Genomic DNA, 17,433 nt, shown 5'->3' on the forward strand with positions numbered 1-17,433 from the left:
TTTTTTTGCCATTAGTTGGGTGTTGAATTACTTTCCGCTTCTTGTTCCTCAGGACTTAAATTTCATTTTTAATATCTGTAAATGTCACAGACACTGATGGAAGTATCATAAAAAACTCAACAAAAACAATAAGTAGATATTTTAAAGGCATGTTAGGACTTGCTGGGTGCATGCAAATATACTTAAGACAAAATGTGATTAGATAATATTTAGGGAAGTAACTCACTTTGTTATGAATTATGAATATTCTGCATAAAACTGTCAATCGTACACTATTTATATAAAGAACCCATGCCACAATGTTAGTAATTCAACTCACTTATGAATTTCATAACACTAATATGTTGTCACATGTAAAGTCTTGTGGAGTTTTTCATTATGTTACAAGGTGTTCAGTAATCATCTTATATTATTTAGTTTCTGAACAGATGGTCTTTACATCATTAACTTTTCCCTGTTCATGCATCTGAATCAAGTTCCCTCACCTGTAAGAGTTTTTCTTAAAAGATAAAAACACAATTGACCTGTAATTTCCAAAGAAAAACAAAAAGAATCAAAGAAAATAATTTGATGCTATAATAATAATTTTGTGCTATAATAAAAAGTGGTTTTAAAGATAATTTCAAATTGTGCAATATATTTAGTAAATTTAACAGGTTGCATTTTTATAAATCAGTAACAGAATTCTCTGTACTGATCTGATCTGAGTCATAATTAAAATGAAAATTAAATTGAATTAAATAAAAACTACAATGAAAAAGTAATGTCCTACTACTACTGAAAATAATAAGAAGAACGAGAAGGAGAAGTAGAAATAGTTTATAAAGCATGAGTTTAAAAAAGATTAAGCTAATATCCCAAAAACTAGCAAGCAAATGTCCGCATATTAAGTTTGACATACTTTCAAGTTAAAACGCTTCAGTCTATTAATCCTTTTGGGTGAATTTATGTCTGTCATTCCTTACCTGACTTGACATGCATGAAAAAACAATATTATCTCACACATTACCTCTCCCATTTTTTCAGCTCTGAATTGGTTGTCAGAGCAGTAAGGTATTGACTCTGAGTGCTCTGAGTCAGTGTGCGTTTACTGCTGCTTGTGCTATATACAGGAATGCTAAAATTCATGAGTGCTGACAGCTTTGCATGTTAGGCAAATAAATTCTGCGTTAAGCATATCTCTTTCAAAACGATGTTATGCTATGATAACCAAGCACTTAACAGCTAGGGGCTGTTAGCCAATCTACGGCTCATTCAGTTTCTATATGGGCATTGCTAGCCTCAGTGTTGAAGAGGGTACATATCAAAAATAGCATGAGCATCATGCAGATCCAGTAATCAAAAGGACCTATACCAGGCCTCACATGGTTTTTTCTAATGCAGTGTTAGGGCAACAGACACAATCCATTGCCCAAGCATTGTGAGATCATCGTAACTGTCACTCATTTTATTAAGTATAGTATGTAGTAAATATTAACACACACACATACAGTATGTATACATATACATATATACAAATGTATTGCCTGCATTTCATATTTGCTTATTATAAAAAGGTGTTGTCATTCATTTTTTTAATTGGGTTAACCTTTTTGTAAATGAATGCGTATGATACAGTACATTGTACATCAAATTACTTCTATGATTAACTGCTGGTTTTTAAATCTCAATATTACTTGGTTGTGGCATAAGCATAAAATAACATACATTAGTGTCAGAACGTCCCAACAAAGATGTCACCAAGGCATTGGACTGCACTGCAGCTATGTAAATGAACACACAGACCCTGAAATGGCAGTCAGATCAATCCAGGTCACTTCGACATCATGAGGATATCACTGGAGGTACTTCTGGGTGCATACTGCATATAACCTCCCGAGACCTACTGCTGGCCAAACCTTTTATCGCAGCTCTATGTGATGGACAGATGTTGTGTCCAGTGTACTTTCCCAAGCATGTTAATATTGTTCTTTGAATTAGAAATGCATCCCCTTTAGCAGACATTTCTATTAGATGCCTTCAAACTACATAGTAGTTAATAGTAAGAGTAATAATAGTAATATTAATAAAATATTAATAATAATCTAAAACTTGCCGTATAGTGTATTCCCATACAACACAACACTTGGTTTCTTCACTTGCCATATGATATATGTACAAAACAGAAATGCACACATTTGCTCTTTTTCAGTGTTAATTTAATCATACAAATGTTCATTTATACATAGAGGAAAAAGGCTTTGATTTCTTTGTTGACATTTTTCTTATTTCTTTAAATGTGCTATTATAGGACTCTACAAAGACTTCCAAATCATCCATTCGCCACCCCTAACAAAACTACACTCACCCCAATAACAGAATCAGGAATCAGAATATCAGGCAAGGAATTCAAACACACACGCACAGAAAAAAAAAAAATCCGACTGTCGATGGAAAAGAAATGAGGAAAAAAAACGAGAGAGAGGAAGGCAGGACAGTGTATACTTTTTGGGATGAGGAGAGTTGCGGTTTGAGCCAGACCTTGTGAAAGCACACCCAACTGATGAGTACAATCGATTACGGCAACAGCGAAAAAGCCAAAGCAAACATCCCGGACAGATGCAGTCTGTCCCAAGTATTCTCACCTGTGGAATTGTGCAATTAACTGAATGTATGCGTGAAAATAAATACAGCTTAACTGACTGCTGACACCTAGTATAATATCCATGCAGAGGAAAAAAAAACAGACCATTGAAAAAAGCAGTTTCATGTTACCTTTCGTGTGTGAAAACAAACACGTATACCCAATATACTTTCATTTTATAGGTATGTCACCTGTCACTAACACGATACACACAATTTTCTGAGCCTGACCACTTTCTCGAACAATCTACTGCATTACAACAATGATTTCCCATCATTCGAACTTTGCCTGTTAGAGGTGGCTTCAACTGCTCTTTGGGTTGCTTAAACAAACATTGACCATTGTGTGCAGGTGAAGACCTACAACACGCAGCAAGCGGGCTCAACTCAACCACAAAATGACAATCCGAAAGCACATTCAGCCCAACGCGAGGAACATGACGGGCTTCTCTTATTAGCACTGACCCACTGCTCTGCAGCAACACAACAATCCATAGTGGGGAAAAAAATCCTACCATCTCCTCCCTTTCAACTTGAGAAGCTGCACAGATCTGGCTTCAAGTGCCACTGACTGCATGAGGCACTGTTAAACTGCCTGAAAAAAGTGCAGTCACCCCACCTGAAGCAGTCTTTTTTGTGGGAACTCTTCTTGTGTCAAACATTGACAGGCAAACCCATCTTGGCTCTATTTTTGTTCTTGTTGCCAATAGCTCCCTCTGCTGGAGGAAAAAAAAGTATCACCTGCCTCAGCTATTTTTGGGCATGTTTCCATCTACTGGCAGTATTATCACAGACAGGGAACATCTACGTAAGCCTTTAGCATTAAGGGGGGATGAGAGTATAGATCAAAACACTAGCTCATCTCTATATTCAGATATAAATCCTCCCAAAAAGTAGACTCCATGACATCATAATCAAAATGGAAAAAGAAAACAGAAAAATTATATTCAAAAACAGTTTAACATAAGTTCAAAAACTAGTCGCTCAGTAGGCAAAATGAACTTTTCAATGGCTTTTTTCCCCTTCTCTTGCATGTAGCATTCACACACATACACGCTCGCAAACACACTCCCTCTCTCGCAATGCACCAGTCTCTACTTAATTATTAATTCTAAAAAAAGACCAAAAGAAAAAGAAAAACATGGTTGTGTATTACATTTCTTTTAAAAGTTTTATAGCACTCTTTTTTTTAAGTTAGCATTCACACATGCATACGCTGGGTGATGTTGGTTGACTTATATATCCAGAATAAACAGCCTCGTCTTCTGTTGATGTTTGTGTTGTTGCTGGGGCGATGGGGAGGAGAGAGGCGTCTGCCAAGAGTCAGTATCAAATTTCAGTAACCAACACCCCCCCAACACCCTCCCCAAACCCAACCCTTCACGCCCCTGAACAGGGTGCTTGGGGGCCGTGGTGATTCCCGTGTCCTACGACTGCCCGAAAGGGTAGGGTCCGTGAATACCCTGTGGAGAGAGGGGCAGAGAATGTGGTTACCATGGGAACCCCCGCTGAGCAGGCCCAGTCAGTCTCCCTGTGGGAGAGCCTGGCAAAATGGCTGCCGCTTCAGCCTGTCCCACCCTTGCCACATTCAGTGGCATCACTGGGAATCCCTGGCTTAAGACACACTGAAAGAGTTTTAAATGTCTTCTAGTAGACGGTCCATGAATTCCTGAAAAATACTCAAGATCTTCAATATTTTTAAAGGCACATTCAGGGTTGATCAATGGGGATTTAACACATAATGAAATAAACCTGTCAAACCTCTACTTGTTTTAACCCATATCATTTTCCCCATCTCAAAAGGATTTTCTCATTTTAAAAGAGTGCATTATATGATTCATCTGCAAGTATTGTGTACTCTTTTTAATCTGCCTCTAGGCTCTCTGAACAAGGGTAATGAATACTACTGCAGTTACCAATGAGAGAGGACTGGCCCTTTCAAAAGGCATGAGTATACTTCTCCAATGCTACCAGTGGGAGAGGACTGGCCCATTCAGAGGCAATAATATCAATAAAAGCATCAATCCCACTTTGACCTCTCTCTTTCTTTCTTTCAGCACTTTATATTGCAACTATTTAGTTTTACACCCAAGGTCAATACTAAAGACTCCGACAATGGTCCGTCTGTACTTCTTTCATAAAAATCAAGTCTATCCACAACGCTATTGTCTTTCGCACTTGCGTGCTTTGTGAGTCACGAAAACATTCTAGGAAGGTCACTTACACTGAAGTGCGTCAACAAAAGCCAAGCGGTATGTTTCTAAATGCCTGTGTCCACCCAGGTGAGGCGTGCCGGGCTGAACTAATCCATACAGCGTGCGACACAAGAGGCAAACTAAGGACCACTGCGCCACACCTAGGAAGCACCGCGCGTCACCACGTGCACCTGTGTGTGGTTCTCTCTGCCTCGACTGCAGATGATAACCTGTAAGAACTAGAAACACCGTGTGTTCTGGAATATCCAGGCTGTGTTCAACGGCCATCCTGGCTGTTTAAAGTGTATCTTTATGTCACTTCAAGTGTATAGGGGGAACTCTATTTGTACATTTAAGTGCACTGCCCCGAACCAATTTTTATGCTGCACAAAGAGTGAATAGGTGGGGTCACAAGGAGAGAGTTGGTAGGGTCAGCTTCGTCCTTGCAGCTCCCTTTGGAATGTAACCCATCAGCCACGGTGACTATAATGGAGAAAGGACTAGTATTGGTTAACAGCGTCACTGTTTCCTGAAATATACTACCCATTTAAACAAAGCACAGGGGTTATATAGTTGTTTGTTTCATCATTGATGTCTGTCTGTCTGCAACAAGGTCAGGGTTGAACAACAGTGGAAAGTGTCTGGAATCTCTACTTGCACTTATTTTGTGACTGCATTATGTATTGACTGTTACCGATGATTATGGTTGTTTATGGGCGGCAGTGTAGCATAGTGGTTAAGGAGCAGGACTCGTAACCGAAAGGTTGCCGGTTCGATCCCCGCTGAGACACTGCTGCTGTACCCTTGGGCAAGGTACTTAACCTACAATTGCCTCAGTAAATATCCAGCTGTATAAATGGATAACATTGTAAAGAACTGTAACCTATGTAAGTCGCTTTGGATAAAAGCGTCTGCTAAATGAATAAATGTAAATGTTTATTTATCTGCATTTCTGTATGCGGGTGTGTGTAGCACCCATGTGTATCACACACCAATGAATATGAGTAATGAAATAAAAGCTAATAAAAAGCAGCAGCATTTAGTTTGTTTACGATGCAGGTCCAGCGTGTCACGGGTTCTATGCACAGGTGTAACACTGCAGCCTGAACTGCTGTAGTGAAACCTGGGCTGTCTCAGTGAGCTTCGGGGAGGACTGAGCCCGCAGTGTAAAGTGGCAGCCAGTGACACTAAACAGTATGTGTCATTCCCCTGATCTCACCGCTCCAGTAATGTTCAGTAATGGCAGGACCGAGCTGAGAGCGCACCTCCTTATTTCCCTTTGTTCTGTTTGCTTTGTGCTTGTCTACATTGAGACAGCCTGTGTGTAAAGATGCCTCCATTTTTGAAAGTTCAAGCAGTTTTGCCTTTAATTACTTCAGTGCATGGTGTCCAACTGGTTGCTGCCAAATGTCAGTATCACATGCCATGAAGTAGATTCAGCCATTGTGATTGGACCGTGGCTCAGAAAAGTAAGTCTGTCACAGGTAAGCAACCCCCCCAAAGCCTGAATATCTGAATATTTATTTATTCTGTAGCAGGCTAAACCAGAACAGGGCAACCCTTTCCAGACAGTAAGTGCCCCATACTGTATATTTGCCTACTCAGCAGGCTAATCAAGATCCATCTGATACTGCAACCCATTTCTTTCTTAGGCTTCACTTAAGACCAACTCACGGCACATGTGTGAAATATACACTAATGAAAAAATTCTATCTGTAAATGAATTCCCCCTTGCTTTCAGTGAAAATATGTAGCACCGCTGGAAAACGACTAGCTTTCTGTACGTACCTGGCTGTAAGTCACTACTGATAGGTTGTTTTGGAGCCCGTTTGGTGCTATATTTACAGAGCTGTGTGACAGTCCATTCTGATCCTGCTTGATCTGCTCGGGGCCGCCCTCCCAGGGGCCCCCTGGGTCCTTGAGGCTGCCGTCGTCCGGGGCATGCTTGTTCTTCTGCGGCGAGGCGAAGGGGTTGAAGTTGCCTTCCACGCTGCGGTGCGGCTGCGTGTTGAACTCCGTCTCGAAGGAGGACAGCTGCTGTGTCACGCCGAGCAGGCCGCCCACCTCCACGCTCAGGATCACCCAGATCACATCTGCAGAGAGAGAAGAGCTGGCTCAGTCTAACTTCTGTATTCAGTCTGGGATCACTCGCTTCCACAGTGCTTTGGTGGCATCACTACCGTTACTGTGTCACTGCGTGATGGAAGAATTTATCTGGGTGATATCTGCAAGAGGCATCATTCACGCAGATAACATGCATTATATTACACTACTGTCATTCAGCAGACACTCTTATCCAGAGCAACTTACATAGGTTATAATTTTACATATTATCCATTTATGCAACTGGATATTTACTGAGGCAATTCTAGGTTAAGTACCTTGCCCAAGGGTACAACAGCAGTGCCTCAGCTGGCAACCTTCTGGTTGCAAGCCGTGCGCTTAACCGCTACTCTTGAAAATTTAGTATGCTGCAAATGTACCTGTTGCTCCATTTTCATAAATTGTACTGTGTGTTCTACGCTTCAGGGTTTCATTTGTATCAAATTTGTTTAAGGCTCTACCATGTAATACAGAACCGCCTTTGAAAGCAAACAGGGAGGCCGAACGGTCACGGATGCAAATCCCCAGAAACCTGTGCCCTGCCGCCTCTGTGACAGGCCGTGTCGCACCCGTACCCCCGTAGAAGAGCCCGGTGGCCGTGCACATCCTCCACTGGCCCTGGTACATGCCGGGGGCGACAGGGCTACGCATCTGCACGCTGACGTCCGACACTTCCTGGGGGTCCAGCGACCGCACCATCACCATGTTCACGTGTCCAAACTGGTCTCCGCCCACGTACTTTAGGCAAACCCCTGGAGGCCAGGACTCCGTCCCTGCAACACGCACACATGCTCCACCCTTAGATGGACATGGTCCATTCACTATCATGTTCCACCCAAACAAAACTTACTGTGATCTGTACTTACTTGGCCTTATTATGTGACATGTTTAAAAATAACTCGGTACACCTAATGTAATTATTGACCTCGGCAGCCGATCTTCTTAACAACCAAGGCTTGGTTGTACTTGTTGACTGTGATGTTGTGTACCCTAGCCTTTTGCAGATCTGCGACTCGTGCTTTCAGATATTTGCACCAGACAGCACTCTATGGTGCTAGCTTCAGTCTTCCTTCCTCACAGTGCCAGTCAAAAGTTTGGACACACCTACTAGAAAGGTGTTTCTTTAAAATGTGGAAAATAGTAAAATAGAGTAATAGTAAAGACATATGAAAATATATTTGTGAGAATCCATTTGTGTCTTTACAACTATGAAATAACACAAATGGAAGTATGCAGTGACTAAAAAAAGTATTTAACAAAACCATCTTACATTTTACATCCTTCAAAGTAGCCAAAAATATTTTTGAAAAATAACATTTTTTGGAAAGAAATACATGCACAGGCATCAACTTTTATTACTAACACTATATTTGTCTAACAAATTTCAAGCATTTAAGCATATGTCTTTGATGTCTTTGAATACATGTTTCCCCATTATCTTAATCAAGTGTGTCCAAACTTTTGACTGGTACTGTATTGCACTGTTTTACACACTGCACATTCTTACCACTTTATTACAAAAATATACATACCAGTCACTTGTTTACTGCATCATTATACTGTTTAATATTTTTTAAAAAATGTTATGGTTTTGTGCCTTTGCACACAAATATTTATTTTTGGTACAGTATTGTTACTTGTGGATTTCTCCATTGGTGAGGATCTCTATTATATAACCCCTGTGAATGGCCAGGCCTCCTTCATTCATCCATTGTTTGAGAACAGCCTTGAAACAATGTGAATGAAACAGACCTACGTGGACAGAGTTACTGAATACCTAATGGGAACTACCTGTCACACTTTCCTGCTAGCTTTGATCAGTAAACTATCATGGCTGGGGAGAGAAGTTGAAGTGTATCAGCCAAGCCGAGGACTGATTGAATTAGGTGGCTGGGTGCTTGGGTGGACAGGCAAACCAGATGACTCTCTGGTCGTCCAGCAAGAGGGCTGACAAGCAGTTGGCTTGGGTGTGGCCTGCTGTTACAAGCTCAGAGCCTTTCATAGCCCTGTCATTACAGCCTCGGCCAATGAGCTCCAGCTTCAGGTTCACAAACCTGTGTTCTGTATCCTCCAGGTCTTTGTGAACGGCGTGTCTGGGGGGACAGACTCTCCCTCTCCGATGGTCACATCCTCCACAAAAGACATGGACGGCGCGTTGATGTTGGGGCTCTCAAAGTCGTAGTAGGCCCCGATGGCTGCCTGCAGGTTCCTTTGAGGAGTAGAGGAGAGAAAGAGAGAGAGGGTAAGAAGGAGAGAGATAAAACAGTGAATTTGCCAGTTTGGAACCTAAACACTTGAGCCTTCCAAGGAAGAGGCCCAGCTAAGAAGAGAGAAAAACATCAATGCAACTTCACCTAAATTCTTACAAAAAAGGAGATTTTGCACATCTTTAAGCAATTATTAACGCCTAATCATCTGCTATCCAGTTGTCTGAGACAGCAAAAACAAGCTTGTGTCATCAATACTCGGCAACAGAAGCAGTAATTTTATTCTGGACTTAGATGACTATCTTTTAGACATGCACTCAGCAGAAAGTGCCCGCTGTAGTTTGGCACAGTCCTCACTTAGAGACAAAACAGAGTACACATCCAGGGCCTGTAATGACACTGGGACCAAGCATGAAATGCCTTTGCCAGAAATAAACAGTCCCTCCCTGTCCAGCCCCTGCTCTTTATCTCTAACTATCCCCTTTTAACCATGAAAGTCATAATCCCTTCCTCACAAGGTACAAAACAAACCTGACTGGACCACTAAACATGTGCGCTAATAACTGTGTCGATGACAGAAGTCTGTCATAGCTCTTGAGCTTCCATAACGTGACTCCCCGCAGTAAAATAACACTGGACTAATGTCATGGTTGTGTTAGTTTTATAGCGGGGCGTTTTTGTTTTGAGTTAACTTGGGAAGTGCTGTGCAGGTTTTTCCAAAAAGGGCATGCAGCAGTGGTCAGTAAACCATTAAACTGTAACTGCTGTCTGTGTGTAACATTGTGTGCAAAGGTTGAACGGATGAGTTTCAGATAGGACCATGGGTGCAAAGAGATCCTGCAGGCCTATACTGCCTGGATGTTTACTCTTCCATTTGACAGGATCTTACAAGTGTTAGCTGTAAAACACATAAGCTTGGGCCTTTTTCATTTAATAAAATGCATGCTAAATGCAGTTTGTACCAATTAGAATAAGGTAAAAAAACAGAATGTTAAAGTCTCTCCGTGAATCCACAGATTTGGGTTTAATGTGTTACAGTTCTTGTCCTAGGACACGCCCCTTTGACTCAAACAAACATGAATATTATTTTAATACATCTATTGCAGTAGCTGCAATTTTAAAATGATATTTTTTGATATATGCGAAAAACTGAGAAAAATTAATACGTATACAAATACTGAAGCAGTAATGTTAACGTCCCAACTTCGCGTTTCATAACCAGCAAGTACAGCGTCCATAGAGTACGTGCTGAGGCATGTCGCAACTCTAATTTTACTTGGCGCACTCTCAGTGAGTCATGTGATTAGTAATTATTAATCTTGCCTTGGGGAACCTAAAAAGTGCATTTACCCGTGTAAAAAAAACGTTTCACATAAGCGAACAAGACTCCTACCATTTCAGGTTATTTAAAGCACGGCTATAATGTACAATAAGCCCTCTGGCTGGAGACGCGTGCTTGGAAGCATGATTATGCAATTTCAGTTTTCCCCGTCACCGTCTATGACTGCGCGCATCACCATATTCCAAGCGTTTTTCTGATCACTGTGTATTTTAAGCCTTGCCAAATATACTACGATATGACTAACTAGCTAGGTTGACTACATTAATACAGTAGCTATGTGTATTTCTACATCTGTGGACATCTCGAAAGGCTAACACATTTTAAGATAACATTTGTCAGCTAGTTAACTGGCCATCCATTTCCTAGCATAGTTTAGTTACCTAACAAGAGCTACCGGTTTATAGTAAGCAAATTGAATTTGCCAGCGATCTAGATATGTACCAAAAATAGCATTGTTTTGAAATGTATAATGCCAGTTTTGTCGTCTTGGGTCACTGTTACGTAACATACGGAACATGCCTTGACATGAGTCAAAACTAACTTGGCTACCTAGCCTTGCAAGTTAACGTATTTTCTGTAGTTAGAAAGCAGAAAACTGTAAATCCTAAATGTTACCAAATCCCCTTTATTCTCAAAGCTGAATTCAAGTCTCACTTTCGAACTAGCTAAATGATACAGGTAGCCAAACACCTTTTCGATTTCAAATGCAGTGAATCAGCTAGCTACGTTAGCTACGTCACTGCGCACCCCTAGTGTGATTTAAATTTTCTCAATGGATGCCTGTTCATCGTAGGTAGCTAAGTTTTTTCCAGTCAGCCAGCAAAAATACTACAGGTACAGAACAAGGCTTTCAGCAGTTTTTGCCCACGGTGTTAAACATACAAATACTTGCAGTTCATGTGTGCACCCGTTGTTATACGATCAGATTAGCTACATACATGGCAAATGTCCCAGGTTTAGCTAACTAGCTAGCAAACAACATAAGTCAGAACATCATGTACTTTTTATTCTGGGCTCACGTCTACACAACCGAGACACGCATAATACACGTATAACAAGAGAAAGACAACGCTGGTGCAAGACTTGATTTAAAACAGTCTCCGATGTCACCGTAGTTAATTCCTGAGCTAGCCTAGCTAACGAGCAGCAAGCTGAGCAGACAGGCCACGCATCCTCGGGCTCACCAGTTGGTCATGTCTAGGAAGAAGGCGCAGCCGGCAGGGTTCAGCTGGAACCCGAGCAGTCTCTGGAACTCCGATATGAGAACGTCTTTGTCGGTGGTGCCCATGCAGCTGAACTTCTGCATGAGCTCCGCGTCCAGGTCCACGTCCATGCCCTCCATGGCGGGTGTCCCGGGACGGTGACGGGCCTTTCTCTCCTAATTTAGTCCGAGGCCTCGGCCAGTCATAACAACGAACCCGACAACAAGTCCAATGCGCATGGCCAGGGACGGGCCTCGGGCAGCGTTTGACGTCATTCTACAGGAACGCTGCTAAACCGTCTGATGCGGCCGTGTAGAATTGCGTCATCTGTTGCTATTCCAAGTCATCATTCCATTGGTGCTATTTTTACCTAATCATCATTCCATTGGGGTTATTTTTACTGAATGCGTTGCACATGAAATTCCAATCTCACCCTGGTTTCAGTCATTGTAGACTGAGCAGTGCTACATTTTGAATACAATTGTTGCCTGGTGCCTATGCAGTTTTCCAACATTCCCTCTTGTATAGGCAGGTAGGTGTACAGCACAGCTTCAGTAAATTGTGCTTCATCCTCATAGATGATATGCATAAACAATAAAAAAAATTGCAGCTAGCAGGCTATCTAGCCAGAGGCAGTTGGCTGCGCATTTACTTGAGGTACTTCGGCAGGTGAGACTGACGGCGGCGCTGCAGGAGAAACCCTTTCACTATTGTGAATAGGTCACATCCGGTTACACACAGGAACAGCGGTGTTGTCCGAAGAGGCGTGTGGAGATGCCGAAGTAAGTGTGCAATTTAAAACCAAAATCACTAAAGTTTTTTCTGTATGCAATGGAATATACATTCATAGAATATATATCTGATATAGCTGACAATAAACTGTATGTATTTGTAGTTGGAAGAGCTATACATTTTTGGTTATGTGAATAAATTTGATAGCTACGAGCAGCTAGCCAGCCATTTAGCTGGCAGAAATCATCCATATTTTGAGGTTAGTTGTTTGCAAACGGTACCTCACTACTGACAGTAAATCAACCAGTTATTCAGCTTGCTTACTAGTTTATTTGTACTAGATAACTGGCCAGGTGTAGGTGGTTGCCGGGGTTAAGATAGCTAATATGGTCGGTGGTCAGTTTGATACCTAACTTGTTGGCTAGCTTTGAGAAGCGCGCAAACTGACTACACGATCAACATTTATTTGTGATCCTGACGTACATCACACAAACACTGCCATTCTCCTTTCAGGTTTTATTGCGATTATTGTGACACATACCTAACGCATGATTCGGTAAGTTCGAACGAACCAATGGCCCTTTAACAACAAAAGAAATTACATACACACACTGGAAATACACTTTCGATCAAGTTCTCCTGTCGGAGTGTTTTTGGATTTTATTTTTCGAAAATCTATGGTACACCTTTGTAACGGCTTAGTGAGCCTGCAGTGATCATAACAACTGCAAAAGGGAATGTCTGGGAGTCCAACAATGACTGTCTCACTTCGTGAACGGTTTCCTCACTTTCAAAGGTTATAAATTAATATACAGGTTTCATTAAGTCAAGACATTTGGCTGTTTAGCTAAATTATCTATGGGGAAAGTGGTTAGTGACAAAGATGGGGGAGCAGCACCTCTTGGAACACTGCCGTTGCATTTTAGCTTTTGTCCGTCGTTTCCCTCAGTGTAGGGATTTAATCTGAATGTGCTTGTCGACAGCCTTCTGTAAGGAAGACACACTGCAGTGGGCGCAAACACAAGGAGAATGTGAAAGACTACTACCAGAAATGGATGGAGGAGCAAGCACAGAGTCTCATTGACAAAACAAGTAAGTGGGACAGAGAGGACAACTCATTCAGCAACTCCCACTGTGTCTTTTCTCATGTCTTGTGCCTGTCTATGGATTTGTGGAAATGGAGTTCTGTTGTATAATGAAACAAAGCTGTAATTTTGCCAAAATATACCATATTAGATTGTGTGCAAGTAGTCTCGTTGATGCTGAAAGGAATTTTTTATGTTTTGTTTTTTCCAGCTGCTGCCTTTCAGCAGGGGAAGATCCCGCCCACACCCTTCCCTGGAGCTCCGCCCCCAGGAGGAGCCATGATCCCTCCTCCTCCAAACATCAGTAAGTAGAACACAGCAGGTCCTGGAATTCATTTGTCAGAATGTTCTGTGGCAACTCGCCCATTTATCTGAGCACTCCTGAAATGTTCTGAAACATTTCAAAAGTTTGTTTCGCACGTCCCAGGTTTCTGCTGGTCTGACTCAAAGGGATGACGGATGATACAACTTGTAGACATCAGTTTACAACAATAAGTAACATTAAATTATGTTATTTAAATATTAGGAAAGACAATGGATAGAGGAAATCAAGTATATTTACACCTCTTGCCTCTAAGGGTAGTTTATTTAGAGGAAACCAAAGTGTGTGTTGGCTGCTGAGTTCTCAGGTTCACATGTGCAATCACCTCCCCTTTCCTCACAGGTGGCCCCCCGCGACCTGGGATGCTACCAGCGCCCCCTATGGGTGGTCCTCCAATGATGCCCATGATGGGGCCCCCTCCACCTGGGATGATCCCAGGAGGACCAGGTGAGAATACCGAATTCTGTATCTTGATGCATATCAGTTGCATCAGATCAGAGTTTTCAGCAGCATGTTTATATGACATACAAACAAAAGTCTTTTTAATGAAATGTACAGTAGAGTCATAAATGATTTAGTTTTGTATTAAAGTACTAAAGTATTATAAAGTTAGAATAGTTCATTGTTTTATGTGGGCACATTTACATAGCCCTGTAAAGCTGCTGAGGTATGGTGAGCGTGTAACTATTTTTATTTACTAGTAAGTGATTGTTGTGTCACAGTTAAACTGTAGTATTGGTCAGAAAAATTCTATAGTAATATTGCTTAAATCATTTTATGGGACCAGTCAGGCAAGTTCCTGGAATGTAGGAGGATGTTGTGCTGTGGGGGGTGAAATGTTAGTTATTTGTGCTCTGCATGGAAAACTCTTCTTTGACTTCTATCTGTGCTTTGTTGGTTTATGTCAGAAAAATGTTTCTGTGGCCTTGGTAACAGTAAATGGGCAATGTGGCTTAGAGAAAACCATTATCAGAACAAGATTTTGGGATGGGCGGGCTTTTGAGGGTGTAGGCTAAGACTCCTCTGCCATGGCATTTTGAGCAATTTTGAGATTTGGAAATTTGGGATTGGACACCCCGGGCTGTCCCAAATCAGAGATTTTCACAGGCAAAGTAGTTCCAGTCATCAGCAGACTCTGGCCTTGCACAACTGCGTTCCTCCCAGAACTGTGGCTCAAACCCGAAAGCTTTGGCCTCTTGAAAATTCTCCCTCCCACGTCTGAGGGGTTCAGATCTGTTGACAGCTCAGAATTCTATGCAAGTGTTCTTAGTTCTCAGGATTCTTACTGCCCCCTCCACTTCCTGTTTCCCTCCCCTTGCATTCTGGCAAGTGGGAGGGAGGAAGCCATGTCACTGAGGGAAGTGGGGGGGGGGCGGGGGCAAAACGTTGACCAGCAGGAGGTGCTCTTGTTGTCTTTAAGAAACTAGAAAAGAACAGCTGATCCGAATCGGACCAGACTGTGGCATCTTCCCACGCTTCCACCTGGAGCCAGGCAAGTCCCCTCTCCACACCCCCACGGCAGTAGTCACTGGCCACACGTGGTCATCTGATCTATAATCCCCTTTGTTTGTTTTTTTTAACCCCCCTTTTTGTAAATAAAAACACCTACAGGTATAAAAACTTTATACCCATAAGTGAAAGTGTTTTAAGCATCCATGATTTTTTAGCTGCAAGTAACATCTGGCTTTTACTCGTGAAGATTATCCATGGATGGCTGTAGTCGTCGGGTTGATTATAAAATGTTGCAAGGAGAAGGTTTTTTAGTTGAAGAAGGGTCTTCTTGGTCACATGCTTTATTGCTCTATTTGCCTTGGTGACACGCAGTGAGATGGTGGAATTGCTTGGTAAGTTTGTTCATTGCATTTGTGTATTATGGTTAACCATTTTCCGGAATGCATAATTTCAAGCTCCTGCAATGGTTTGAACAAGGACCCTCCTCCCCCAAGAAGGCATGACAACAGTTGTCAATTTTTAACTTGGATTGGTTTTTCCCCTGTTTGGAGTTGCTTTCATTGTAGATCTGACAGTTGAATCAATTACCTTAGCTTTGGCTATGGAAATCAATATAAAACGCTCTACCTTGCCTAGAGGATTATATTGAAATATATAAGTTGTGTTACAAGTTATAAAGAGATTCCCCCAAGGTCTGCTTACTCAGCTAACAGGTAATTCCAGCATTCCCTAGAATTCACCCATTTCCGTTCTTGCTGTATTTTCCCCATGAACTGTGTCCCAAAGCCATTGAAGTGGTTCTGTAGCAATGCCTGTGCCTGAGCATGTGGTCTCCTGAGTGCAGAGCTCTGCTTGAGCTCCATACTGGGTTTGGTGTAGGGAATGATTGGTGTCAGCGCTTCCTGCTCTGGAAGGAACAGGTGGAGCCAGCCTTCATCACCAAACACTTTGCCACACTGCCCCGACTGTGACTGCCGCTGGATAAAAGGAGCCGGCATGCCTGTCGACGGCCGCAGCTTGGTGTGGTGTGCATGAAATGCTGAACCTAAAACACGCTGTCTGAAAATTTGATCCCGCGCGTTGTTTGTGCTGCTCAAACGGTTGTCAGTGATGGAGCATGACGGCGTGCTGGACATAGCTAGTACTGCGAAGTTGCACATCGTAATCTCTATGAAGTCTCAGCGAAGTCCTTCCTGTTTTGTTGGTTGTTGTGTCTATATCCGAGATCATCAGTGCCTCTCCTGCCCACGTGATGTCATTTAATCTTTTGACTCTCAATTACAGTCGCTTCAGTGAGATCCGCTGTCAGTATGTCATTGTGTCAAATTCCACCAACTCTGGACTTATTTGTTGATTGACAAGTTGGAAAAATGGATTGTGCTGACATCTATAGAAGGCTGTTCATTTCCCCTCTCCTTAGAATTGTGTATCTTCATGTTTCACAAGACTGTATTATATAATTTTTATTTTTTATTTTTTTGCTTGTGGCAGGACATGCATGTACACCAGATGACTATTGCATTTCACAGTTTGTCAGATGAAATGCTGTGTTAATTCGCTCTGCATGCATATTTCTCACTGTATCTATATCTAAATCGAGGCCACAGTAATGTCTGCAGCAGTCTTTGTGTTGTATGACCTCTTTTTCTGCTTTCCCAACTGAATTACATGGGCACGGAGCTGCTTGTATCAGACCTCAACTATATTTTTCTTTTTCTCTGAATTGCAGCCCCGGGCATGAGGTCACCGATGGGTGGGCATATGCAGATGATGCCTGGACCGCCCATGATGCGTCCGCCTGCTCGGCCCATGATGGTGCCACTCAGACCTGGCATGGTGCGACCCGACCGATAGGCCTGCAGGAGGCCGAGGGCACCCCCCACACTCGCACAAGATGACTGCTGCTACAGCCTCTGCCAGCTCTCCAGAGGACTGAAGTGCTGCATTGTATTTTGAGAGCTGAATTGAACTCCCACATCCACCCAGCACCCCCCCCCCTTCAGTTGACCCATCCTTATCAGGGTGTTCGTTGATATATTGATCTGCTTTGGGTGCCATGTTTTTTAAAATTCTATTTTGCACTGTTTTTGAGTGTTGACTGATAAGTTATTTGAATTGCTTTGTTTAAAACGTTGTCATGTTTGCGTATGTTGTTTCAGCCCACCAGCCTG

General features: G+C 42.3%; 2 protein-coding genes across 4 annotated transcripts; one reads left to right on the forward strand and one right to left on the reverse strand.

The window, feature by feature from the left end:
- Positions 1–2,198: 2,198 nt before the first annotated feature.
- On the reverse strand, positions 2,199–11,923 carry LOC118781357 (protein ILRUN). Its single transcript, XM_036534356.1, has 5 exons — positions 11,654–11,923; positions 8,975–9,129; positions 7,496–7,693; positions 6,606–6,910; positions 2,199–4,085 (listed from the first exon to the last, which is right to left on the reverse strand). The coding sequence occupies exons 1-5, from the start codon at positions 11,809–11,811 to the stop codon at positions 4,050–4,052; spliced, it is 852 nt and encodes a 283-aa protein (XP_036390249.1). The 5' UTR covers positions 11,812–11,923; the 3' UTR covers positions 2,199–4,049.
- A 197-nt stretch (positions 11,924–12,120) lies between these two features.
- Positions 12,121–17,254, forward strand: LOC118781358 (U1 small nuclear ribonucleoprotein C). Of its 3 annotated transcripts, XM_036534357.1 has the most exons (8): positions 12,123–12,203; positions 12,341–12,453; positions 12,917–12,959; positions 13,387–13,495; positions 13,700–13,792; positions 14,153–14,257; positions 15,231–15,302; positions 16,992–17,254. In XM_036534357.1, the coding sequence occupies exons 2-8, from the start codon at positions 12,446–12,448 to the stop codon at positions 17,114–17,116; spliced, it is 555 nt and encodes a 184-aa protein (XP_036390250.1). In that variant the 5' UTR covers positions 12,123–12,203; positions 12,341–12,445; the 3' UTR covers positions 17,117–17,254. The 3 variants fall into 3 exon arrangements, with proteins under 3 accessions (XP_036390252.1, XP_036390250.1, XP_036390251.1); XM_036534359.1 differs by lacking the exon at positions 12,917–12,959 and having other exon boundaries at positions 12,121–12,203; XM_036534358.1 differs by lacking the exon at positions 15,231–15,302 and having other exon boundaries at positions 12,125–12,203.
- Positions 17,255–17,433: the final 179 nt, after the last annotated feature.

Source organism: Megalops cyprinoides, chromosome 7, assembly GCF_013368585.1.
Source record: "Megalops cyprinoides isolate fMegCyp1 chromosome 7, fMegCyp1.pri, whole genome shotgun sequence".
In the NCBI taxonomy this organism is placed as follows: Eukaryota; Metazoa; Chordata; class Actinopteri; order Elopiformes; family Megalopidae; genus Megalops; species Megalops cyprinoides.

Coding starts and splice junctions, on each gene's coding strand:
- LOC118781357 (XM_036534356.1), bottom strand. CDS start 11,811: ATGGAGGGCATGGACGTGGACCTGGACGCGGAGCTCATGCAGAAGTTC. Junction 9,130..11,653: donor TTCCTAGACATGACCAACTG/GTGAGCCCGAGG, acceptor TACTCCTCAAAG/GAACCTGCAGGCAGCCATCG. Junction 4,086..6,605: donor CAGTAGTGACTTACAGCCAG/GTACGTACAGAA, acceptor CTCTCTCCACAG/GGTATTCACGGACCCTACCC.
- LOC118781358 (XM_036534357.1), top strand. Junction 13,496..13,699: donor GAGTCTCATTGACAAAACAA/GTAAGTGGGACA, acceptor TGTTTTTTCCAG/CTGCTGCCTTTCAGCAGGGG. Junction 15,303..16,991: donor ACGCTTCCACCTGGAGCCAG/GCAAGTCCCCTC, acceptor TCTGAATTGCAG/CCCCGGGCATGAGGTCACCG.